General features: G+C 43.6%; 1 protein-coding gene across 2 annotated transcripts in view; it reads left to right on the forward strand.

Moving 5' to 3' along the window:
- Positions 1–27,057, forward strand: part of iqca1 (IQ motif containing with AAA domain 1) — a 122,283-nt gene that overhangs the window by 11,807 nt on the left and 83,419 nt on the right. Inside the window, exons 2-7 of one of the 2 annotated variants that reach the window (XM_055637681.1) lie at positions 9,424–9,751; positions 15,260–15,376; positions 18,418–18,609; positions 20,447–20,518; positions 21,749–21,954; positions 26,240–26,324. In XM_055637681.1, the coding sequence (XP_055493656.1) occupies positions 9,424–9,751; positions 15,260–15,376; positions 18,418–18,609; positions 20,447–20,518; positions 21,749–21,954; positions 26,240–26,324 (1,000 nt within the window). The remainder of the gene's footprint in view (positions 1–9,423; positions 9,752–15,259; positions 15,377–18,417; positions 18,610–20,446; positions 20,519–21,748; positions 21,955–26,239; positions 26,325–27,057) is intronic. The other variant, XM_055637682.1, reaches the window with a different exon arrangement.

Consider the following 27,057-nt stretch of genomic DNA (forward strand, 5'->3'; position numbering starts at 1 on the left):
TGGCATTTCACTTACTCATGGCTGGTGGGCTGGCAGCCCAGTCACTCACAGCTGGTGGTGGCAGTTCACTCAGTCACCACTCTTCCCTTCTCTCCTTCTCTCACCCACCCCCCCACACGCATTCAGTCCATCTCCCCTCAATCTCCCCCCATGCACTCTTAGTGGCTCTCCACACACACACACGCATTCACACAGGCACACGCATTCACACAGACACACCCACATACTAAGACACACTCAGACACTCATACACAGAGACAGTCAAACACACACACTCACACACAGACACTCACACACACACACTCATCCACAGCCACTTACACAGACACAGCAACTCATACATACGCACGCACAGACGACACGCACACACACTTTAGAAGCAATAGAGATACTATCTGCAAGCATTTTAGAACCAATAGACATTTTTTTGCAAACTTTTGAACCAATATACATTTTTTTGCAAGCTTTAGAACCAATAGACATTTTTTTGCAAGCTTTAGAACCAATAGACATTTTTTGCAAGCATTTTAGAACCAATAGACATTTATTTACAAATATTTTAGAACCAATAGACACTTTTTGCAAGCATTTTAGAACCACTAAGGGCACTCACATTTGAGTAGACATGTGTTATTCACAGCCCAGAGAAACGTGACCCTCTGCCTTCCTCCATCTTGAAGAGAATGAGGCATACCACTTCCGGGTTTTATAATCCCTCTCTCTCCCACCTTTGCAAGCACTTTAGAACCAATAGACATTTGTTCGCAAGCTTTAGAAGCAATGTCCATTTGTTCGCAAGCTTTAGAAGCAATGTCCATTTGTTCGCAAGCTTTAGAAGCAATGTCCATTTGTTCGCCAGCTTTAGAACCAATGTCCATTTGTTCGCCAGCTTTAGAACCAATGTCCATTTGTTCGCCAGCTTTAGAACCAATGTCCATTTGTTCGCCAGCTTTAGAACCAATGTCCATTTGTTCGCCAGCTTTAGAACCAATGTCCATTTGTTCGCCAGCTTTAGAACCAATGTCCATTTGTTCGCCAGCTTTAGAACCAATGTCCATTTGTTCGCCAGCTTTAGAACCAATGTCCATTTGTTCGCCAGCTTTAGAACCAATGTCCATTTGTTCGCCAGCTTTAGAACCAATGTCCATTTGTTCGCCAGCTTTAGGACCAATGTCCATTTGTTCGCCAGCTTTAGAACCAATGTCCATTTGTTCGCAAGCTTTAGAACCAATGTCCATTTGTTCGCAAGCTTTAGAACCAATGTCCATTTGTTCGCAAGCTTTAGAACCAATGTCCATTTGTTCGCAAGCTTTAGAACCAATAGACATTTGTTCGCAAGCATTAGAACCAATGTCCATTTGTTCGCAAGTATTTTAGAACCAATAGACATTTGTTAGCAAGCATTAGAACCAATAGACATTTGTTCGCAAGCATTTTAGAACCAATAGACATTTGTTCGCAAGCATTTTAGAACCAATAGACATTTGTTCGCAAGCATTTTAGAACCAATAGACATTTGTTCGCAAGCATTTTAGAACCAATAGACATTTGTTCGCAAGCATTTTAGAACCAATAGACATTTGTTCGCAAGCATTTTAGAACCAATAGACATTTGTTCGCAAGCTTTAGAACCAATAGACATTTTGTTCGCAAGCATTTTAGAACCAATAGACATTTGTTCGCAAGCATTTTAGAACCAATAGACATTTGTTCGCAAGCAACTTAGAACCATTAGACATTTGTTCGCAAGCAACTTAGAACCATTAGACATTTGTTCGCAAGCATTTTAGAACCAATAGACATTTTTTTCGCAAACATTGTAGTACCAAAAGAGACACATTCTGCAAGCATTGTAGAACCAAGACACTTTTTGCAAACATTTTAGAACCAATAGACACTTTTTTGCAAGATTTAGAATCAATAGACACTTTTTTTGCAAGCTTTGGAACCAATAGACATTTTTTTGCAAGCTTTAGAACCGATAGACATTTTTTGCAAGCTTTAGAACCGATAGACATTTTTTTGCAAGCATTTTAGAACCAATAGATATTTTTTTGTAAGCTTTAGAACCAATAGACATTTTTTGCAAGCATTTTAGAACCACTAAGGGCACTCACATTTGAGTGGACATGTGTTCAGTGTTATTCACAGCTCAGGAAAAAAACGTGACCCTCTGCCTTCCTCCATCTTGAAGAGTGAGTGAGGCACACAACTTCCTGGTTTTATAGTCCCTCCCCCCTGCCACCAGCGGGGGCAGCAGAGAGAATGGGGAATTTTGTAAAAACATTAATATAAACAAAAATCCTCGACACCCATGCAGCGGAGGCGGGCTCTGAGCAAGGTGGCCAAAAAAGACGGCCATAGGTGGCGGCGTTCTCTCAGAAATCACAACACAGACGGCCAAAAGCGGTCAAGAACAGAGATTTAGTAATATAGATGCTGACAATGTTTTGACAATGGAGCCCTTGCCCTCCATGAACTAATCCTTGACTACACGCTGGACTTCCTTCTGTTCACTGAAACTTGGCAACAACCCAATGTCTTCTTCTCCCTCAATCAAGCATCCCCACCTGGATTTAATTACATCTCCAAACCCCGCCTCTCCTGCCATGGAGGTGGCCTCGCTGTTATTTTCAACCAGAACTTTCCGATCACTGAATTCACCCTCCCCCCAGTAGCATCATTTGAATTCCTCGCCTTCAAAGCCCTTTCCTCCATGACCGTCATCCTCATTTACCGGCCACCTAAACCAAACCCCTCCTTCCTATCTGACTTCACTGAACTCCTCACACTTGCCTCATCTCTCTCCCCACGTCTGCTGCTACTTGGTGATTTAAATATTCATATGGACTCCCCCACCTGCAAGCTCGCATCTGAATTCACCTTTTTACTTGACAACTTCTCTCTCACTCAGCACGTCACCTTTCCCACCCATGTCTCTGACCGGAAGGCACTGCAGAGGGTGGTGAAAATTGCCCAACGCATCACCGGTTCCACGCTCCCCTCCATTGAGTCTGTCCAAAGCAAGCGCTGTCTGCGGAGGGCGCTCAGCATCGCCAAGGACTGCTCTCACCCCAACCATGGACTGTTTACCCTCCTACCATCCGGGAGGCGCTACAGGTCTCTCCGTTGCCGAACCAGCAGGTCGAGGAACAGCTTCTTTCCGGCGGCTGTCACTCTACTAAACAACGTACCTCGGTGACTGCCAATCACCCCCCCCCGGACACTTATTATTTATTTTTTTATTCAAATCGTTTGCTATGTCGCTCTTCAAGGGAGATGCTAAATGCATTTCGTTGTCTCTGTACTGTACACTGACAATGACAATTAAAATTGAATCTGAATCTGAATCTGATGACAAAGGTCACATCCTTGATCTGGTCTGCTCCACAAATCAACCGGTACTCGACCTCCATCCTTGCCTCTTCCCCCTCTCTGATCATAAGCTTATACGGCTCACCATCCCTTCTCCGACACCTCGCCCCCGCTTCCTCCGAGAAATCACCCTCCGTAATCTAAAATCCATTGATCCCCACCATCTCTCTGACCTGCTCTCCACCACTCTCCCCCTGGACTCAGCCCCCATCTCACCTGATGATCTCACAAACCATCTCAACTCCACCTTGTCTACCTCCCTTAACATTCTAGCCCCCCTCAAAACAAGAACCGTAACTTTCAACACATCTTTACCCTGGTACACACCTGCACTTCGTAAGCTGAAACAGACTGGTCGCCGACTTGAACGACTCACAAAGAAATCATCTCTCACAGTCCACCTTGAAGCTTACAAACCCCACCTCACTGATTACAAAGATGCCCTCATTGCTGCAAAATCTGCCTACCTCTCCTCCATATTCACCGACCCCTGCCTTAACCACAGAACCCTCTTCTCCACAGTGGGCAACCTCCTCAAGCCTCGAGCCAACACTCTCCCAACCTCTACTCCGGATCTCTGCAACTCTTTCCTCCACTTTTTCGCTGACAAAATCAGCACCATCTATCAATCTTTATCCCCTGTACCCGACTCCCCAGCATCTACTCCACCACCTACCAAGGCCCCACCTTTCAACATCTCCACTGACCTCCTTACTCCTCCTCCACACTGCTTCCTCTCCCAGTTTGACCTGGTCACCCCTACTGAAATCTCCAAACTCATTAGCTCTTCCAAACCCACTACCTGCTCCCTCGACCCTCTCCCCACTCCCCTGCTGAAGTCCTGTCTCCCCGTTCTCTGCCCCTACCTCATTAATCTCTTCAACTCTTCATTGTCCCGAGGAATTGTCCCCTCTGCCTTCAAAAGTGCTGTTGTCACACCAATCTTAAAGAAACTTGGTCTTGATCCCTCCTCTCTCATTAACTACCGCCCAATCTCAAACCTCCCCTTTCTTTCAAAAACCCTGGAGCGTATCGTTGCGTCACAACTTCATTCCCACCTCCTCGCGTATAACCTATTCGTACCCCTCCAATCTGGGTTTTTCCCCCTCCATAGCACAGAAACTGCTATCCTCAAAGTCCTCAACGACCTCCTCACCTCTTCTGACACTGGTTCCCTCAACATCCTCATCCTCCTCGACCTGAGTGCGGCCTTCGATATCATGAACCATAACATCCTGTTTACCAGACTTAAAGACCTTGGCATTGAAGGTTCTGCACTCAGCTGGCTCCGTTCCTACCTTTCCAACCAATCCCACTTCATCTCTCTCCATAACCACACCTCTGCTACAGCCACTGTCACTCAAGGCGTTCCCCAAGGCTCTGTTCTCGGGCCCCCTCCTCTTCATCATCTGCATCCTTCCCCCTTGGTCATATACTCCGTCACTTCAAACTGGACTTCCATTGCTATGCTGATGACACCCAGATCTATCTCAGCACCAAGTCCCCCCCATCTCCCATATCAACTCCTGCCTGTCGGCAATCAAATCATGGATGCAACTCCCTTAAATTAACTTCCTTAAATTAAACAGTAACAAAACAGAACTTCTCCTCATTGGCTCCAAATCAACACTTACCAAAATTAACAACCCCACTCTCACTATTGACGGCACCACTGTCTCCCCATCTCCTCAGGCCTGCAACCTTGGCGTGTTCTTTGACTCAACCCTCTCCCTTGAGCCTCACATCCGGCATGTTGTTTAAAACATCATTTTTTCGCCTCCGCATCATTGCCAAAATCAGACCCTCTCTCACACCCTCCGCTGCTGAAAGACTCATCCATGCCTTCATCTCTTCCCGACTGGACTACTGTAACTCTCTTCTCTTTGGCATCAATTCCAGCAACATCAACCGACTCCAACTGGTCCAGAATGCAGCCACCCGAATCATTACCCACACCAAATCCTGGCACCACATCACCCCAGTCCTCAAAGCTTCCCATTTCCCACCGGATCATCTACAAAATCCTGGTCCTCACCTACAAAGCCCTCAACCACTTTGCCCCCCCTTATATCACTGACCTCCTCTCCCCCTACCAACCCTCATGGTCCCTCAGATCCATTTCAGCAGGTCTCGTCTCCATTTTGAAATCCAACCTCTGCACTTTTGGAGACAGAGCCTTCTCCAGGGCAGCTCCACTGACTAGAGATGAAGGCTACAGTATAAATTGATCAGTTGGAATTATGGGCAGAGAAATGGCAGATGGAGTTTAACCTGGACAAGTTGTGGTATGCACTGTGAGGACAAATGTAAGAGCAAAATGTATTACAATAAAAGGCTGGGCCTGGCAGAGCAAAGATGTACCGAGAGATCATTGGATGCAAGTCCGTAGTTCCTTGAAATTGGCAATGGGACGATGAAGAGGACATATAGCATTCTTGCCTTCATCAGTTGGGGCATCGAGTACAAAAGTTTAGTTTCATTTAAAGATACAGCATGGAAACGGGCCCTTTGGTGCATCGAGCCTTTGGCAACCATTCACACTGGTTGACTGGTTTCGCCTTCACATCCACTCCCTACACATCAAGGCTAGTTACTCTACAAACCGGCATGTCTTCGGGATATGAGAGGAAACTGGAGCACTCGGAAGAAAACCACGTGGTCACAGGGAGAACGTGCAGACTACACACAGACAGCGCCAGTGGTCAGGATCGAGCCTGGGTTTTCATGCAATGGACTGTGTCTAATTCATGTTTTGATTTCATAACATCCACGTCGGCTCTGCCAAATCATGCAATAATTTCCAATAGCCTATTCCAAATTCCTTAACAATGGATTCGTGTTTTTGCAGTGATTGAATTGAAACTATCTGGCTTAGCTTCTTAATTTCCATATTACATTTGCCACTTAGTAAGAATCACTCCAGAATTCTTCGTTCCCTTTACTGTTAAGGCTTGCACAGCAGTGGTTAGTGTATGTATGTGTTTCCACCCTTGTTAATTCCTTGGTTACCTTTGCCATTCCTACATTTGTTTTTGTTCTCTCCTGTGATGACGGTTGCAAATAATGTAGCTATTAATAACCTCCAAGCTATTTCCTGTTTCTCATTTTGTCTCTTGGAAATGTTGTCATTTTCTGTTGGAACTCTCTACTATTTCCACTCTCTAACTAGCTCTTTGTATTTCCTTGTCACTTATTTGCATATTTTCCCCATATATTGCTTTTTCATAATATTTTGCAGGCTTCTAAAATTCTCCAAATCATCATGCATGCTTCTGTCCATGTCAACATAATCTTTCCCTCAACTTTCTTTGATTAGTCAGAGGCCGATCTCTTTCAGCATTCATCTTTTATTTCATAATAGAGTGCTTATTCATTGGATTAGTACGTGGAGCTACAATGATCCAGCAATAGCCAGTCAAAACTAGCTGCTCACCACTCCAGGATTTAGATATCTCAGACACAATGGAGAGAGATGTAAAAGTGGTGGGGAAGTTGGACTACTGATCAGGGAGAAGAGGGAATTACAGTGAATATAATCTTCCCATGAAATTCCTTTGGATGGACTATTAATCTGAACTTGAACGTCAACTTTATGGATGTGTCGTGTGCTATGAAATACTTGGCCACTTTATAAACCATGGTGCAACAAATTTGTGCTGGATGAACTTAGCAGATTGAGCAGCATCGGTGGGTGAACAGGAACGGTTAAAGATTCAGGTTGAAAGCTGATGGAGGTCCTGACACGGGTGTTTTGGAACAAAACATTGACCATTCCTTTCTACCCATTGATGTTGAGATCCTCCAGCCGATTTTGTGTTGATTCTAGCATTTGCTGTCTCTTGTGCCTTTTTAAATAAAAAAACACAGAGTCTGTCAGTGCAATATTATAAATTCAAATTTGTTTGAAAGTTGGAGGCAACATCCTCATTACTTGGTCTCTCTCTGATTCTTTGTCACCGCTGCAGGAGTGGGAGCAACAGTGTGTAGGAATGATCCTGAGCTTGTAACTGCCTGAGCCTCCAGTACACCTCCTCGTTTGTCCACCGTTGAAAATGAAATGGCCTATAACTGCAATGTCAAGTTTCCAACCATCAAGTGTTCCGCTCTCCATTTGTCAAAATGCTTTTCCATCTTTCGATTTATGCAAGCAATTACTTGCCTCTTTGATACCACCATCATTTGAGTCTGTCTCCCCATTGCAAACTAAGGCAGAGCTACAGTCATCTATTTTCAATTTTGACCAGGGCTTTTTATAATTCCTGATGGTTCTGCAGCTTGGAATTGCATTTCACACAATTACTGGATGTAAATACGAGCTCTTAGAACAACTTAGAACATGGAGCTGTACAGCACAGGGACGGGCTCATCGGCCCCCAATGTTTGCGCAGGACATGATGTCAAGTTAAACTGATCTCATCTACCTGTACATGATCCATATCCCTCTATTCCCTGCCCTTCCATGTGCCTATCTAATAGCCTCTTAAATGCCTCTATCATATCTGCCTTCACCACCATCTCTGGCAAAGCATTCCACACCCTCACCACTCTCTACTCCTGCACATCTCCATTAAACTTTCCCCATCTCACCTTGCACCTATGCCCCCTAGTGTTGGACATGTTTACCCTGCGGGGTGAAAAGGTTGTGACTGTCTACCCTATCTTTGCCTCTCATAATTTAATATACCTCTCAATCTCCATCGTTCCAAAGCAAACAATTTAAGTCTATCCAGCCTCTCCCTGTAGCTGAAAGACACAGGCTTCCTTCTGGTAAACCTCCCTCTTAAATATTCATGACTAAATGTGGCAGCGTTTTTAATGTCACCTTTTTAGTCCAAATTAGGTCAAACAATGAAGATTTATTTGTCTGTCATGAAAAAAAGTTTTTGACATTCGATCTTGAAGTTATCTAATTTATATCTGCTATTTATAAGATTTTATAAGATGGGTAGATTTTTGTTGAGAACAGTGTATTGATGTAAAAAATAAAAAAACATTTTGTTCCTCAATCTTTCCAGTATTGTAAAATGACACATTAGAAATGAATGCCATTTTAATTTTAGCTTAAAATGTTAAGACCAAGTTAATAAAGAAAAACATGTTTGAAGTCGTTCAATGATCTATAAGTGGAGGATACAGATTCAAGGTGACTGGCTCTGGCATTAGAATAAGTGAAAACATGAGGTAAACCTCATCGGTGTCTGGGATCTGTAATGGACATGGGCTGGGTCTTGGATAGGAGAATTAGACAATAGATAATAGACAATAGGTGCAGGAGTAGGCCATTTAGCCCTTCGAGCCAGCACCGCCATTCAATGTGATCATGGCTGATCATCCCAAATCAGTACCCCGTTCCTGCCTTCTTCCCATATCCCCTGACTCCGCTATTTTTAAGAGCCCTATCTAGCTCTCTCTTGAAAGCATCCAGAGAGCCTGCCTCCACTGCCCTCTGAGGCAGAGAATTCCACAGACTCACCACTCTCTATGAGAAAAAGTGTTTCCTCGTCTCCGTTCTAAATGGCTCACTCCCTATTCTTAAACTGTGGCCCCTGGTTCTGGACTCCCCCAACACGGGAACATGTTTCCTGCCTCTAGTGTGTCCAAGCCCTTAACAATCTTGTATGTTTCAATGAGATATCCTCTCATCCTTCTAAACTCCAGAGTGTACAAGCCCAGCTGCTCCATTCTCTCAGCATATGACAGTCCCACCATCCCGGGAATTAAGCTTGTACACCTGCATTCCCTCAATAGCAAGAATGACCTTCCTCAAATTAGGGGATCAAAACTGCACACAATACTCTAGGTGTGGTCTCACTAGGGCTCTGTATGAATTGAATGAAAAAATAGTTGCAGATTGAGGAGGGTGAGGAAGGGACTATGATCAGGGACGTGGTGTGATAGAGGCAGCGCACGAATGAAGAGCATGAATTGCATTGTCTCTACTATTCCATGACTCTATAATATGTACTTAACACATTCATTATAGAAAGCAGCTTCACTTTAAGCTCTTGGTGAGTGTTCATGTTGTTGTCCATCACTATTGCATTGCAGAACCTACAGTAAGATGTGGGCTGACACCCATGACGTACTTCACCATCTTCTCAAGGAGGAGCTCTATTCTCAAGAAACCAAACCACTCACAGACCGCACGATGATCTTCCAGATGCTGTCGGCCTTCTACATTAAGTATGTAAAGATTTTCCGCAATATGGAAGACCTCTATGAACAGATTGTGCACCCTCAGAAGAGAAGGATTATCCACCATGTACTGGAGGGTGTCATGGGCAGAATCCTTGAGGTGAAGAATGAAATGGTGAAGTTGGAGTTCTCGGAGTTTCACTACTACGATGATATACTGCAGGATCTCAAGCTAACCCCAGTGAGTGTGGTTCCATCATTGATTTAAAGGCAAAGGAAGGAAACTGAAGTGGGCCTGCCCGTGGTGGAGGCGGATACGAGAGTTGCGTTTAAGAGGCTTTTAGATAGACACATGGAAATGCAGGGAAAAGAGGGATATGGCTCATGTTTGGGTAGATGAGGTTAGTTTAACTTGGCATTAGATTTGGCACAAATATTATGCTGTAATGTTCTGTGTTCTATGCAACCCATATGATGATGCATAGTATTCTAGTTTATTCTAGATATACGTGCACCTCATCAAATTCTTAATTTCTGTCATCTCCAGTTTGATCCTGCCATCTCGCATTTCCCCTCCACTTTCAGAACTGTGAAGGGAAACTCTCTACTTCACTCATCTCCGCTAATTCCCACTCTTCACGTGGCACTTCCCCATGCAAGTACAGGAACTTGCAACCGCAAGAGATGCTACACTTGTCGCTTTACCGCCCCCCTCGACTCCATTCAAGGACCCAAGCAGCCGTTCCAGGTGCGCCAGAGGTTCACCTGTACCTCTTCCAACCTCATCTATTGTATCCGCTGCTCTGGATGTCAGCTGATCTACATCGGTGAGACCAAGTGTAGGCTTGGCGATCGTTTCGCCGAACACCTCTGCTCGGTCCGTATTAACTAACCTGATCTCCCGGTGGCTCAGCATTTCAACTCCCCCTCCAATTCCGAATCCGACCTTTCTGTCCTGGGCCTCCTCTATGGCCAGAGTGAGCACCACCGGAAATTGGAGGAGCAGCACCTCATATTCAGTCTGCACCCTAGCGGCATGAACATTGACTTCTCTAATTTCCGGTAGCCCTTGCTGCCTCCTCCCCTTCCCAGCTCTCCCTCAGCCCTCTGGCTCCTCCGCCTCCTCTTCCTTTCTCCTTTCATCTCCCCGCCCCCCTCACCCTACATCAGTCTGAAGAAGGGTTTCAGCCAGAAACGTTGCCTATTTTCTTCGCTCCATAGATGCTGCCGCACACGCTGAGTTTCTGCAGCATTTTTATCTACCCAGGAAATACATCATCTCTTTCTTCTATTCTATTTTCACCAACCAGGAATAATATTTTCTTTCCAGGTGAAGTTGTGGTTTATTTATAATTCTTCTAATGTAATGTACTGTATTTGATATATTCTACATGATGTTTTCATGTTAGATTTAGCTCTTAGGGATAAAGGAATCAAGGGAAATGGGGGGGGGAAGCAGGAACGGGGTACTGATTTTCGATGATCAGCTATGGTTTCTGCACCTATTTTTTGATGTTTCCACAGAAACCAAATGAGAATCAGACCATCTACCGCTTTGTAATGTCATTCTGACACTAAAGGCAACAGTGAACTTCAAGTTGCCAGCCATTTTAATTTTCCATCACCCTGCAACTTAGACCCTACTCTCTTCATCTGCCTGACCCCCTTCCAATGAGCTTGAGGAGCAATACCACATCTCTAGATGTCAGCTGATCTACATCGATGAGACCAATCGTAGGCTTGGCGATCGTTTCGCCGAACACCTCCGCATTAACCAACCTGATCTCCCTGTGGCTCAGCACTTCAACTCCCCCTCCCATTACGAATCTGACCCCTTCCCATTCCGAATCCGACCTTTCTGTCCTGGGCCTCCTCCATTGTCAGAGTGAGCACCACCGGAAACTGGAGGAGCAGCACCTCATATTCCGCTTGGGCAGTCTGCATCCTGGTGGCCTGAACATTGACCTCCAATTTCCGGTAGCCCTTGCTGTCTCCTCCCCTTCTCAGCTCTCCCTCAGCCCTCTGGCTCCTCCTTTCTTCTTCCTGCCACCCCCACCCTGCATCAGTCTGAAGAAGGGTTTCGGCACGAAACGTTGCCTATTTCCTTCGCTTCATAGATGCTGCCGTACCTGCTGAGTTTCTCCAGCAATTTTGTCTACATACCATATCTTCCGATCAGGAACATTATAACCCTTCATGTTCAATATTGAATTTAACAATTTTAGATAATTAGCTATTCCAATCTTGTTTTGCATTCCTTTTGCCTCTTAAAATTTTAAGTCCCATTCTTTTCTTCCTATAATTGCCTCAGAAATACTTCTTGTTATCCATTGGGTGTTAACACTCTCACGCAAGTGCCAGTGCTGTTTTACCTGAAATGTAAGTACATAGAACATGCGTAGACAGATTAATAACAGATGCCAAAGCAACAGGGTTGACTTAGTGGGCGAGTTACAAACCAGTGGTATGATCTCATATTTCGCTTGGGCAGCTTGCAACACAGTGGTATGAATACTGATTTCTCTAACTTCAAGTAATACCTGCATTCCCTCTCTTTCCATCCCTCCCCCACCCTAGGCATCCTGCTAGTATCACTGTTCATATCCCTTCCTTATCACCTTTTCCTCAGCCAAAAATGGACCAAAGTAGGCTACATCTTTCCTGTGTCATCAGTGCTGGCTCTGATTTGTTCTGTACCTTTTCTGTACGGCATCAGCTTCTCGTTCTCACCTAGCAAACAGCGAATAATGGCCTGTTTCTTTTATCATCATTAGTTTTTTGCATATCTGTCATTCATTTGTTCTATATCTCTCTACATCACCGTCTCTATATCTCTTGTTTCCCTTTCCCCTGACTCTCCGTCTGAAGAAGGGTCTCGACCCGAAACGTCACCCAATCCTTCTCTCCGGAGATGCTGCCTGACCCGCTGAGTTACTCCAGCACTTTGTGTCTATCTTGTGTTTAACATCCCTGGAATTGACTAGGACCTGCTCAGTCCCAAAGGCTTAGATAGGGTAGAAATTCTGAGGTTCCAAGAGGATTCTTGAAACAGTATGCGGATAGTCTCACCCGAGAAGGACTTTGTATTGGAAAATGAGCCTGGACAGGCCAGTGGAAGAACATTTTGGGGATAGTGATTACAACTATCGTGATGCCATGTTAAATTAATCTCTTCTGCCTGTACGGTACCATATCCCTCCATTCCTACTTATCCATGTGCCTCTTAAATGTGACTATCCTATCTGCTTCCACCAATCTGTATAATAAAACAACTTGCCCTGCACATCTTCTTTATACTTTTCCCCTCTGGCCTTGAAACTATGCCCTCTAGGTCTTTGACATTTCCATCCTCGGCAGAAAGGTTTTGACTGTCTACCCTATCTATGACTGTCATAATTTGATATACTTCTATCCAGTTTACATGTTCTGCCTGTGGGCTTCCTCCGGGTGCTCCAATTTCCTCCCACACACCAAAGGTCTGTAGGGTGATTGGCTCTGTAAATTGCCTCTAGTGTTTAGATGCTGAAGTGAGATGAAGAGAACCAGTGTGAGCGGGTGGTCAATGGTTGGCGGGGACTCGGTGTGCCGAAGGCTTGCTTACATGCGGTGTTATTAAACTAAACTATCAGTTCTCCCCTCAACTTCCAATGATACAGAAAAAACAATCCAAGTTTCCCCATCCTCACGTTATAGTTTATACCCTCTAATTCAAGCAGCATTCTTGGTAAACTTATTTTGCAAGCTCCATAAAGCTTCACATCTTTCCTGTAATGGGGCAAACAGAACTGCTCCAAATGTGGCCTCACCAAAATCTTATAAACCTGTGCATGGCTTCCTGACTCCTATACTCAGTATCCCTACAGATGAAGGCAGCGTACCATGTACCTATTTTACCCCCCAGGGAGTTATGAAGTCCACCCCCAACATCCCTCCAGATCCCTGGGGATTTATTGATCTTATTTACTTTAATTGCGCGGAAATAGACCCTTCAGCCCACCGAGTTCGCATCGACTAGCAGTCCCTGCTCATTAATAATAATAATAATAATAAATGTTATTTATCGGCGCCTTTAAAGAGTCTCAAGGACACCTTACAAAAATTTAGCAGGTAGAGGAAAAACATGTAAGGGGAATTAAATAAATAGTAGAGACATGACTAGTACACAAAGTAAAGACAGAATTCAATTCAAAAATTAACACAATCCTGCACATACTAGTGAAAATTTACACTTTTACCAACCCAATTAACCTACAAGCCTGTAGATCTTTGGAATGTGAGAGGAAACCGAAGATCTCGGAGAAAGGTCACGGGGAGAACGTACAAACTCGGTACAGATAGTTGTGATCGAACCCAGATCTCTGGAGCTGCATGAGCTGTAAAGCAGCAACTTAGCCGCTGCGCCACCAAGCCACCCTATTGTTTATCAAGAGACCAATGCCACCACCTCCTTGATCTCAACACGTCCTTGCATTTTAGTATACATTGCACTGATCTCACTATCCTCCATGTTGTTCCTTGGTGAATATAGATTCAACGTATACTTTTAGTAACCTGCTGATGTCCTCTGACTCCAAGCATAAACTCTGTTTCTGACTCCACAGATGCTGCCTGACCTGCTAAGCATTTCCAGCCTTTGTTATTTCAGACTTCCTACATCATCTGTATTTTGTTTTTACACACCCTGAAGTGATGTTGCATTTCACCCTCATTTCAAATCAATTGCAGTTATTGCATTTATATTTTCTGCCGAGCCATTACTGATTTCAATGATGTTAAAACTCAACAACAGCCCACTGAGTCTGTGTCAGCCAGCCCCACTTCACACTTGTGTCACCATCTGTGAGTTGAGTATTATTGTATGTATGTAGCTCACCGCTTCCTCCACTATCAATAAAATATCACAGGATAAAATGTTATTTGTTGGTCAACAACGGGAACACGTTTCCTGCCTCTAGCGAGTCCAATCCCTAATAATCTGATATGTTTCAGTAAGATCCCCTCACATCTTTCTAAATTCCAGTGGAAACAAGCCCAACCGCTCCATTCTTTCAACATATAACAGCCCCGCCATCCCGGGAATTAACCATGTGAACCTATGTTGCACTCCCTCAATAGCAAGAATGTCCTTCCTCATATTTGGAGTCCAAAACTGCACACAATACTATAGGTGTGGTCTCATAGTTGTACAGGGCCCTAGTGAGACCACACCTGCAGTATTGTGTATCCCCGCACAGTAGCACCATCTTACATACTGGGGACAATTTAAATCTTTTACCAATGCCAATTAATCTACAAACCTGGACGTCTTTGGATTGTGGGAGCAAATCGGAGCACCCATGAAAAATGCAGGCAGGCGCGGGAGAAGGTGCAAACTCCATACGGAGAGCGCCCATAGTTAGGATTGAACGTGGGCCTCTGGTGTTGTAAGGGAGCAACTCTGCCGCTACACCACTGTGCTGCCTTCTTTGTCAGAATATAAGCAATTGTTAATTCATTCATGGGCTTGTGGGCTTGACAGGCTGAGCCAGTTTAGATTTGCCCATCCCCCAACAACCCTGAGAAGGTGGTTGTGAGCTGCCTAAATGAACCGCAGTAATTAAAACTGCTTGCCAGTTATAGTATTATGTATTTATTATTTACGATTTAGTCCTTCATTACTCACTAGGTATCCATGTAAATGTATAATATATTTATTGATCTGTTTTAATTTCGAGAATCTTTATATTACATTTTAAATTAAATTTCACAGGAAGACTTGGAGATCCCTATTCCAAGATACTTCATGAAGGATAAAGTAAAAGTTATGAAGGACAGAGAGAACATTCTGTCTCGAATATTATCCAAAAGCACAATTCAAGTGGAAAAGGTTAGTTGTGCCAATGAAATTTATTTGTCTCCCATTATCTAGAATGCTAAAGCTGGTATATTTTAATATAAAAAATAATTTATTCTCGAGAAATTAAATCAGCCTTGTCCTGCAACAAGTTTAACAAAAGTGTTTCAACACAACATACCTTTCTTATACCACAAAATTATATTTAATTAGCACATAATATGGAGCACTTTACTAGATGATCTGGTTCACCTGCATTACTGTTCAATAAGATCATGGTAAATCTTTTACCCCAATGCCACTTTACACTTCCAGTCCATTCTTCCTTTTCCATTTCTAAAATGCTATCGATCTCTCTCTTGTGTGGATCTGACCACAAATTTTACATAGTCCACTCATGTAGAGAATTTCACGCATTCACTCCCTCTGGATCAAGAATTATTTTGCTCATTCCAATAATTTTATTTACAGATGACTTGAAAAAGAATCAGAGTCTGTCTAAATGTTTCATGAACTTTGCGATTGTACCTGCCTTAACTACCTCCTCTGGCAGCTTGCTCCATACACCCTTTGTGTGTAAAAAAAAAAAAAGTTGACCCTCAGGTTTGCATGAAATCTTCATCCCCTCACCTTAAACCTATGTCCTCTGATTCTTGATTCCCCTACTCTGGGCAAAAGACAATGTGTGCCTACCCAATCTATTACTCTCATGATTTTGTACACCTCCATAAGATCACTCCTCATCCTCCTGTACTCTATGGAAGAAAGCCTGAGCCTGCTCAACCTCTCCCTGCAGCTCAATGTGAAAAAAGCCTTTGTGACCACCCTATCCACCTGTAACGCCATTTTCACGGAACTATGCACCTGCACGTCTACAGTCGATCCTTCTGGTCTCCAACACTCCCTGAGCCCTACCAGTCACTGTGTAGGTCACGCCCATACTAGACTCACAAAAAATGCAACACCTCGCATTACTCTGAATTAAATTCCATCAACCATTCTTCTGCCCACCTGTCCGGTCAAGTCAGGTCGGTTTTATTCGTCAATCGATCAATATCCTGCTGCAATTTCTGACAATCATCTTCACTATCTACAATATCACCCATTTTATACGTGTGCGCACACAAACTCCCACTTTGCATACACACACACTCACACCGCACATGCACACTCCCACTTTGCATACATGCATGCACAATTCCACTGTGCACCCGCACACTCCAACACTGCGCACACACACACTCGCGTACACAGGCATATTTGCAAGTTTCTTCTGATCGAATATGATGGACCTTCTTTAGCACAGACTCTGATAGATTTGAAAAAGATCTCTCGTATGTCCATGGTAGACAAAAATGCTGGAGAAACTCAGCGGGTGAGTCAGCATCTATTGAGCGAAGGAAATAGGCAACGTTTTGGGTTGAGACCCTTCTTCAGTCTCGACCCGAAACATTGCCTATTTTTCTTTCGCTCCATAGATGCTGCCTCTCCCGCTGAGTTTCTCCAGAATTTTCGTCTACCTTTGATTTTATCAGCATCTGCAGCTTCCTTCTTAAGGGGCTGTCCAACCTGGGCGACCTAATTGGCGAGTTTAGGAGAGTTTGAATAAAATGTCATGTTGAAGACCTCCTTCAACTATGCAGAAGACCTCCTTTGACCTCCTTCGACTGTTGAAGACTAGCTATGACTAACTTCTGGAAAATTGGACATCGAAAAGTGGAGAGTGAAGATGATCTCAAGTCAAGAGAGTCAAGAGTCAAGTCAAGAGTCAATTTAATTGTCATTTGGACCCCTGGAGGTCCAGACGAAATGCCGTTTCTGCAGCCATACATTACACACAAATAGACCCCAGACACAACATAATTACATTTTACATAAACATCCATCACATAGCTGTGATGGAAGGCCAAAAAAACTTAAAAAACTTATCTCTCCACTGCACTCTCCCCCCCCCGATGTCAGAGTCAAAGCCCCCGGCTGGCGATGGCGATTGTCCCGCGCCATAGCCGCGCCGCCTATCTCCATCGATTTCCTTCGAATGTGATGAAGACTATCTACGACTACCTTCGACTACCCTCAATTACCTACGACTAACATGCCGACCTACTAAGACCTACTACGACTAAACCTACGAGTAAAAAAAATATTGTTTTTTTTTTCCCACGGCGACCTTTTTTTACTCGCGGGCATTTTTCAACATGTTGAAAAATACGCCACGCTTTAACTGAGGCCTTGAGTACACGGGGACCACTCTCGAGTGTGAGGGAGAGTTACAAAGACCTCCTATGACCTTGTGGCAACTCTGCTGCGAGTATGAGTTGAGGGCAAACTCGTTCGAACTCGCGGATTAGGTCGCCCAAGTAGGACAGCCTCTTTAAACATCTCGTATGTCCATCGTAGTTTTACTTTTTGTAAAGATACACTATCTCCACAAAATTATATCATTTTTCTGGTGATTGTGTGCGGAGATCGCTGGTCGGCGCGGACCCAGTGGGCCGAAGGGCCTGTTTACGCGCTGTATCTCTAAAAAAAACTAAAAACTATGTGATCGTTTGTTTCTGTATTATCCACTCTGCTGAGAATACCACAAATTAATCGGCATAAGGATGTTTATCATTCTCAGCTGCATACATTTCAAGTCTTTACTTCCTTGTTTATATGATTCACTTACTGCTGTGAGTCTTTTATACAGGCTTATGGGACGAGTTATGCCCCTGTCCCACTTAGGAAACCTGAACGGAAACCTCTGGAGACTTTGCGCTCCACCTAAGGTTTCCGTGCGGTTCCCGGAGGTTGCAGGTGGTTGCCGGAGGTTGCAGGTAGTGGAAGCAGGTAGGGAAACTGACAAAAACCTCCGGGAACCGCACGGAAACCTTGGGAGGGGCACAAAGTCTCCAGAGGTTTCCATTCAGGTTTCCTAAGTGGGACAGGGGCATAATGAAATAAAGGTCCAAATAAGTGGATATATACTGGTAGAATTAAGTTGTTTGATGACCTTAAATCAATTTTGAACTCCTTTTTTTAGAAACTTCTTCCCAAAGATGAATCTCTAACATTTGTTTTATTAATTTTAGGCAGCCAGTATAAGAATACTTTCTCTGGATGAAGCCATCCATATCATTCAAATTGCTGAGCGTAATCGGCAGGGGCGACTACGGTCTAAATTTATGTTGGAAATCCGAATGGAAGAAGAAAGGGAGAGCATGGCTAAACCACGGTCGACAAGCACAATGTCTACTGACACGGCAGCTACATTAATCAGAAAGGTTTTATTTTCACTTTTGTACTTCACGTGTGAACGCAATAATTCAATGACGAGAAAAGATAATTTCTGAAGTCTGAAGAAGGGTTTCGGCCCGAAACGTTGCCTCTTTCCTTCGCTCCATAGATGCTGCCGCACCCGCTGAGTTTCTCCAGCACTTTTGTCTACAAAAGATAATTTAATCTATCCCGACTCATTCCACTGATAGATAGACACAAAATGCTGGAGTAACTCAGCGAGACAGGCAGCATCCCTGGAGAGAAGGAACGGGTGATGTTTCGGGTCGAGACCCTTTTTCAGACCTATGTCATCTCTCACCTTCCTGCCTTCCTTCCTGCTCATCCCACTGTTATCCAGTTTTCTCATCATCTTTTGAGGATAATTGTTATTTCCCTTGGCAAATCTTCCTAGAAAATCATTATTAAATGAAAAGTGCTGTACAAAAGCTCATATATTTGTTTTAATATTGATTAAATATTGATTGATATTATTGATTGATATTATTGATTGATAATACATGTATAGTGACAATAAATGGCATATTCTATTCTTCTTAATGCTAAAGAGTTCCCATTTCACTAAGCAATCATTTGCAATGTGAGTAAAAAGTAGTGCCAAATGTGTGAGATTGATGTCATATGGGTAACTTCAAGGTAATTCAAAGTGAATTTGTAACGATGCTTTATCTGATATCATAATTTGATCAGAAAAAGTGTGTAACACAGAACTTGTATGTTACAATCACAAAGCAATTATATTGAGTCGCTGCTGCAAACAGGACATAGCTGCATGTGGTATCACTTAGAGCAATCACACCATGTGTAGGAAGGAACTGCAGATGCTGGTTTACACCGAAGATAGACACAAAATGTTCGATTGCCTCAGTGGGTCAGGCAGCACCTCTGAAGAGAAGGAAAGGGTGATGTTTTGGATCGGGACCCTTCTTCAGACTCTTCTTTCAGCCCAGTCTGAAGAAGGGTCTCGAACACAAAACATCACCCATTCCTTCTCTCCAAAGATGCTGCCTGTCCTGCTGAGTTACTCCAGCGTTTTGAATCATGCCAATCAATGCTTGGTTTTAAAGCATCACACCGAACTGCCCCCCCCCCCCCCCACACACACACACACCAGCAAGAAGCATGCCGTTTGCTTTGAATGGCACAGGGTTCTGGATAGGTATTCTATGATGTTCATTTATTTTCCACCCTGTTTCAAACAAAATCCATTATTCTTGTGAAGATAGATGCAAATGTTGGGGAAGCATCTCTGGATAGAAGGAATGGATGATGAAATCCACTCCATTATTCATGTCTCAGATTAAAATGTAGCTGTCCCGTAAGAATTCTTTGGAAATATATGTTTAAAATTGCCATGTATTCAGCTTTGAAGTTTTGCAAGTTCTGGAAATATTGCAGCATTATTTTTAATGCAATCATTTAAATATTTGAAAAGTTATATTATCAAGTGAAATATATCAGCAGAAAAACAGGCCTTTCAGCCCACAGAGTCCACATTAGTTCTTTGTTATTCCACTTTCATATCCACCTCCTCCTGCACGCTAGGGTCAATTTGCAGAGGCGAATTGATGTACAAACCCACACTTCTTTGGGATGTGGGAGGAAACCAGAGCACCTGGATTGAACCCACGTGGTCGCAGGGAGAATGGTGAAAGACTATACAGACAGCACCCGAGATCAGGATTATACCAGGATTATTTCGGCTACTGTGCGGTTGCAGCTCTACGAGCTTTGTGTGGTGCTCAAATATATCTAAATTCACTCAATCTAATAAAAAGTTAGCACAAATCCATTCCTTTTCTGCTATTGTGTTTTATTTTACAGATTTGGCAGGGATATCTTCAAAGGAAAAAGACAAAGAAGGAACGGGCAGAAGAAATGATATTTCTTGACATGGTGAGTCGAAATATTTGATTGGATCTGTCAAATATTATCATTGACTGTCAAGATGAATTGCTTTCTCATAGATGAACTATAAAGGAATTTGATTTTTGGTAAGCCAAAGTTACAAGCCCCTAAAAGTAGAATGCAGAAACAAGGAATTGCAGATGCTGGTTCACAAAAAAAAGACACAATGCTGCATTTTTAGTTTATTTATTGTCGTTACATGTACCGAGGTCCAGTGAAAAGCTTCTTAGTTGCATGCGATCCAGTCAGCGAAAAGACTATACATGATTACAATCAAGCTATCCCCAGGGTACAGATACAGGATAAAAGGTGTAACGTTTAGTGCAAGATAAAGTCCGATTCAAGATCATTCAAAGAAAGTTTAAATAAAGTCTCCACTGGTGTCTAAATGAAGGTCTAAAAATAGAATAAATATTGTCTTATTACTAATTTCAAGTTGCAATAACAATAGCATCAAACCACTTTTTACTAGATTAAATATATAGAGGCCGACTGTGAGTAATAATAAATGACGTGGAATATAAATTACATAGACATAATGTAGATGAGTCAGTCCCGAGCGAGGCCTCCAGCTCCATGATGTTAGGCCGCAGAGCGACCGGAGATACGATCTGGAAAACAATCGCATCTCCGGCAAGGTAAGAGATTGAAAAAAGTTTCCCCCGACTGCCCTGCCCACTAACCCCCCCCCACCCCCCCACAATCAAACAAACTAGAGAACATTGACACATTATTTTTAAATAACAAAAATAACAAAAGAAAGACGAAAAGGACAGACAGACTGTAGGCAAGGCTGCCATCAAAGGGCCACCTGGTGAAGATGGCTATGTTGAAGTACGAGGGAGGGTTTAGATCGAAGATTGTAGGTGATAGGTGGATAAGTTGCATTGGAGTTAGATAGAGCTCTAGGGGCTAGTGGAGTCAAGGGATATGGGGAGAAGGCAGGCACGGGTTGTTGATAGGGGATGATCAGCCATGATCACAATGAATGCGGTGCTGGCTCGAAAGGCCGAATGGCCTCCTCCTGCACCTATTTTCTATGTATCTATAAGATATAGTAATGGGCTAGTGTGATGATGGAGATAAAAAGCCAGGTAAGGAACATGAAGGAGGGAGTGTTGAGGCAGAGGCTGGTAGGGGATAAATAGTAGTATTCAGTTTATTCCTGCCCAGCGGTTTCATTTGCTTACATTTTTTCTTTGGGCTGTTGTTTTTCAGGAACCTGCTCCTGATTTTCAGAAACCCACCGCTATTCAGTTACAAACTCAGAAAATGCAGCAACAGCGGCAGGTAGTACAAGAAGTACATGAGGTGGAATACCAGCAAGCGTTGGTCACGATAAAAGAGCAACTGCATTCAGTTGAAGGACCAGATATCAAAGAATCCTTGCGGGAACAGATCAGGCAATGGTTTGTCGAGTGTCGGTAAGGGAAAGAGGATTTGGTAGAACAGCCATGCCTTCACTTACTTCTAAATGCAGTTTGCAATAATAATCATAGAATCAATGAAACATGCAGCCTGATGTGCCCTAGTTGACTGTTGAATTGTATGATAAAACAGTCGTGTGTAGTCCCAACTTTTGTCTGTGATCCTGTAAACCTTCATCCTCAAGTATCTGTTAAACTTCATTTTAAAATGTGTGGAATCATCTTTCCTCACCTTTTAGAAGTAAAGTTTTCCAGATATTGACTATTGTCTTTTGGACTGATATTTTTCTCTTGCTGTCCCTGTAGATTAGTTGCTGTTGAGGCCCAGTAGTTAAAGCTTTACCATTTTGAAAAACTATTTTAGCATCTCTCATGTTTTTCGGGTGCTGCCTGTACGGAGTTTGCATGTTCTGTTGCTGTAAGGCCAAGGTCGAACCTGGGTCTCTGGTGCTGTGAGGCAGCAACTCTACGGCTGCACTACTGTGCTACCATGCCATGCATCTAGTTTGTGCCTGTAACCTTGGGTGTGACCACCTCTCTGAAATCCTATCTGTGCTCCCAGTCTCCCGGGTGATCTTGAGGTCATCGAGCTGCAGCTTCAGTTCCTTCACGCAGTCAGTCAGGAGCTGCAGTTGGATGCATCTCCCACAGGGACACTGCAGGCTTCCCTGAATTTTCGCATGCTGCAGGAGGAGTTCACCGGAGCCCTACCTACCCTCCCGACTACACTTAGATGGAAAAAAAAAGTTACAAAAAAAAGGAACTTGATTTGCCTTGCTGTTACTCTCTGCTTCGACTTGCCGATGCCTCTCGAGCCAACGCCTCCATACCTGCCCTCAAACACTCCACTCCACCTCAATACATAGAAACATAGAAAATAGGCGCAGGAGGAGGCCATTCGGCTCTTTGAGCCAGCACTGCCATTTATTGTGATCATGGCTGATCGTCCCCAATCAATAACTCGTGCCTGCCTTCTCCCCATATCCCTTGATTCCACTAGCCCCTAGAGCTCTATCTAACTCTCTCTTAAATCCATCCAGTGATTTTGCCTCCACTGCCCTCTGTGGCAGGGAATTCCACAAATTCACAACTCTCTGGGTGAAAACGTTTTTTCTCACCTCAATCTTAAATGGCCTCCCCTTTATTCTAAAACTGTGGCCCCTGGTTCTGGACTCGCCCAATATTGGGAACATTTTTCCTGCATCTAGCTTGTCCAGTCCTTTTATAATTTTATAGCCTTGCCCATCTGGGCTGCTCTTAAATGGCTGCTCTACTACTGCCTGCCTCCCTATAAAAACCACCAGCCTCTCCTGAAAACTAATGGGTTATTTTTAAAATCTCCTGCAGTTTTTCTCATCTCAGCTGTTGGCAATGTACCCCTGTTGGCAGTCACCGGGGTACATTGTTGAGTAGTGTGACAGCCGCAGGGAAGAAGCTGTTCCTGGACCTGCTGGTCTGGCAACGGAGAGACCTGTAGCGCCTCCCGGATGGTAGGAGGGTAAACAGTCTATGGTTGGGGTGAGAGCAATCCTTCACCAGCTTGTCCAGCTTCTTTCTGTTTTTAGCACTGATGTTGTTACCCCAGCAGACAACAGCGTAGAAAATGACACTTGCAACAACAGTTTTTAAAACAAGTACAGCCTTATCACATGCCTTTCTAAAATCCATGTCGATAGCACCCACTGCCCTACCCTCCGCACTGTCACCACTTTGAAAAATGCAATCAGATTAGTAAGACATGACCTGTAATAGACAAAGTCATGCTAACTCTCCCTAATCATCCCATTCTCTGCCACGTACAATAAACACTATTCTGAAGAATCCTCTCCAATAGCATCCTTACCATTGATACGAGGCTCACTGCTCAATAATTTACTGGAGTACCTCCTTAAACAAAGGTACCACATTGGCTACTCCCCAGTCCTCCATGACCATGCATGTATCTTGAAAAGATATAACAATCAGCTGCAAAGCACCTTCAATCTCCTCTCTTGCCCCTCTCAATAACTTGGCCGGATCCCATCAGGCCCTGAGGATTTATCCACCTTAATGCCATAGAGACCTACTTGATCTCAAGCTTCCCTCCCAAATTAGTATACCCACACTGATCTCACTATCCTCCATGTACTTCTCCTTGATGAACACTAATGTGAAGTACTTGTTTTGTACCTCACTTACATCCTCTGAATCCAAGTATAAATTCCTTCCTTTATCCTTGAGTGGTCCTACCTTCTCCATGGTTAAAGCCCTGTCCCACGGTACGAGTTCATTCCAAGAGCTCTCCCGAGTTTGTCCTGATTTGAACTCGGAGATTTATGGTAATGGCCGCCCGTGGGTACTCGGGGCTCTCGTGGACATTTTTCAACATGTTGAAAAATCTTCACGAGTCTTCCCGAGCTTACTGCGTTTCCCGAGTACCGAGCGTTACGAGCAGCTAAGAGACGTCCCCAAGCTCCGACGTACCCGCTACGTACATTCTACGTGCTTCCACAAGTTTTTTTTTTAAACTCGGGAGAGCTCTTGAATGAACTCATACAGTGGGATGGGGCTTTTACCCTCTTATTTTTTTTTATGTACATATAAAAAGCCCTGGAATTTCCTTTAATACAACATACCAATGATGTTTAATGGCCCCTTAAGGCTCATGGCCTACTTATTTGACCTCCCTGAGTTATTTCATGTTTGTTTTATATTCCTCTAAGACCATGCATGATTTCAACTTCTTAAACTTTATATATTATTTTCCTTTTTGACCATATTTACAACCTCTCTGGTCATCCAAAGTTCCCTTACCATGCTTTCCTTATCCCTTCTCCTTACTGGAACATGCCAGTCGTGCCGGTAATTTCCCTTCCCATTCCCACACTGATAATTCACCTTCCCATTCCCACTGACCTTTCTGTCCTGGGCCTCCTCCATTATCAGAGTGAGGCCCAATGCAAATTCGAGGAATAGCACCTCATATTTTGCTTGGGCAGTTTACAACCCAGCGGTATGAACTTTGATTTCACTAACTTCAAGTAACCCTTGCGTCCCCTCACTCTCTCCATCCCTCTCCCACTCTAATTGAACTAGCTTCAAAGTCGTCTTGTTGAGTCTCATTGTCTGTAACTCATTTTCACCTAGCCCACAGCTAACAATGGCCTGTTTCCTTTATCATTGTTACTTTTTTGCATCTTTCATTCATTTGTTCTATATCTCTCTACATCACCGTCTATATCTCGTGTTTCCCTTTCCCCTGACACTCAGTCTGAAGAAGGGTCTCAACCCAAAACGTCACCTATTCTTTTTCTCCAGAGATGCTGTCTGACCCGCTGAGTTACTCCAGCATTTAGTGTCTATCTTCGGTTAAAACCCACATATCCAGTTCCTTCCTAAACTGAATCCTCATAAGCTGGCTTTTAAACGACTCCCACATGTTTTTGGTTATAGTTTTAGAGATACAATGTGGAAACAGGGCCTTCGGCCCATTCGGGTCCGCGTCAACCAGAGATCCACGAACATTAACACTATCCTACACACATTAGGAACAATTTTTACATTTACCGAGCCAATTTACCTACATACCTGTATGTCTTTGGAGTGCGGGAGGAAACTGAAGATCTCGGGGAAAACCCATGCAGGTCACTGGGAGAACGTACAAACTCCATACAGACAGCACCCGTAGTCGGGATTGAACCCGGGTCTCCGGCGCTGCAAGCACTGTGAGGCAGCAACTCTACCGCTGCGCCACCGTGCCACCACTTGTCTCATATAGACTTGTCCAAAATCAGCTGCTCTCAATTTAAACTCTCTAGCTCCTGTCTGTTAATGTTGTAATCTACCTTACCCCAATTTAGGGCCAGACCCATCCTATTCATAACCGAATATTTATGGAGTTCTGATCACTGTCCACAAAATGCTTTCTTCGCTGAAACACCTATTGCCTACTTCTGATGAAGGGTCTTGTTCCTAAAATGTTAACTCTGAGTTGGATGATCAGCCATGATCATATCGAATGGTGGTGCAGGCTCGAAGGGCCGAATGGCCTACTCATGCACCAATTTTCTATGTTTCTATGTTTCCATGTCCACAGATATTCCCTGACGTGCATTTCCAGCATTTTCTATTTTTATATCCCAATAAAGTTATTCTGTGGCTCGTTTAATGCTTTTTGATCACCCATGTGCATTAGCCAAGCCAGTATCATGTTCGGCCTCTTCCATTACCGAATCAGAAAATTAAATCCAGTTAATAGTTTGCTGGCATAATTTAAATGCTGTTATTTTGTTCTCCAATCCAGAAACGTAACTGGGAAGTTCCCCAACTATCCTGATGCAGAGAATGGAGGCTCTGCAACTTTGTTTGCTTCAAAGACTCCACAAGAGGTAAACAAAAGTAACATGGGCTCTGTGTAATTCTAAATATTAGTCGAGGCATACAGCTCTCGAAATGTCCTTTTAAGATTGTTTCAAGTGCATATTTTAACCATCCCCAGTTTATTCCATATTCTGTAACTACCTTAATGTATTTAGAACTAGTGGAAAAAGTGCAGCAGCAGCAGCAGCATTCTTTAAGTGAGTGAACTTGAGATATGATTAAATCATCTAGGTTCCTTGCTCCCAGTTGGACCTAGTTCCAATTATACAATTGTTGAGAAAATTGTGTTTGCCCTGATACTTGTGAATGGTAGGTTGGAACATGTCCCCTTATGTTATAACTGGGGCTTTGTTCTGTTTGTTCTGCTTTGTTTTCTAATATTGTTATTTCTAATATTGCCATTCCTGATGTTTAAAAAGGAACCCCAGATGCTGGAAAATCAAAGAAAGACAAAAATGCTGGAGAAACTCAGCGGGTGAGGCAGCATCTATGGAGCGAAGGAAATAGGCAACGTTTCGGGTCGAAACGTTGCCTATTTCCTTCGCTCCATAGACGCTGCCTCACCCGCTGAGTTTCTCCAGCATTTTTGTCTACCTTGCCATTTCTGATATTGCTTTAGTTTAGTTTGGGGATGCAGTGCGGAAACAGGTCCTTCAGGTCTGCGCTGACCAGCGATCCCCGCACATTAACACCATCCTACACCCACTAGGGACAATTTTTACATTTACCAAGCCAGTTAAC

The sequence above is a fragment of the Leucoraja erinacea genome, chromosome 7, assembly GCF_028641065.1.
Source record: "Leucoraja erinacea ecotype New England chromosome 7, Leri_hhj_1, whole genome shotgun sequence".
Lineage (NCBI taxonomy): Eukaryota > Metazoa > Chordata > Chondrichthyes > Rajiformes > Rajidae > Leucoraja > Leucoraja erinaceus.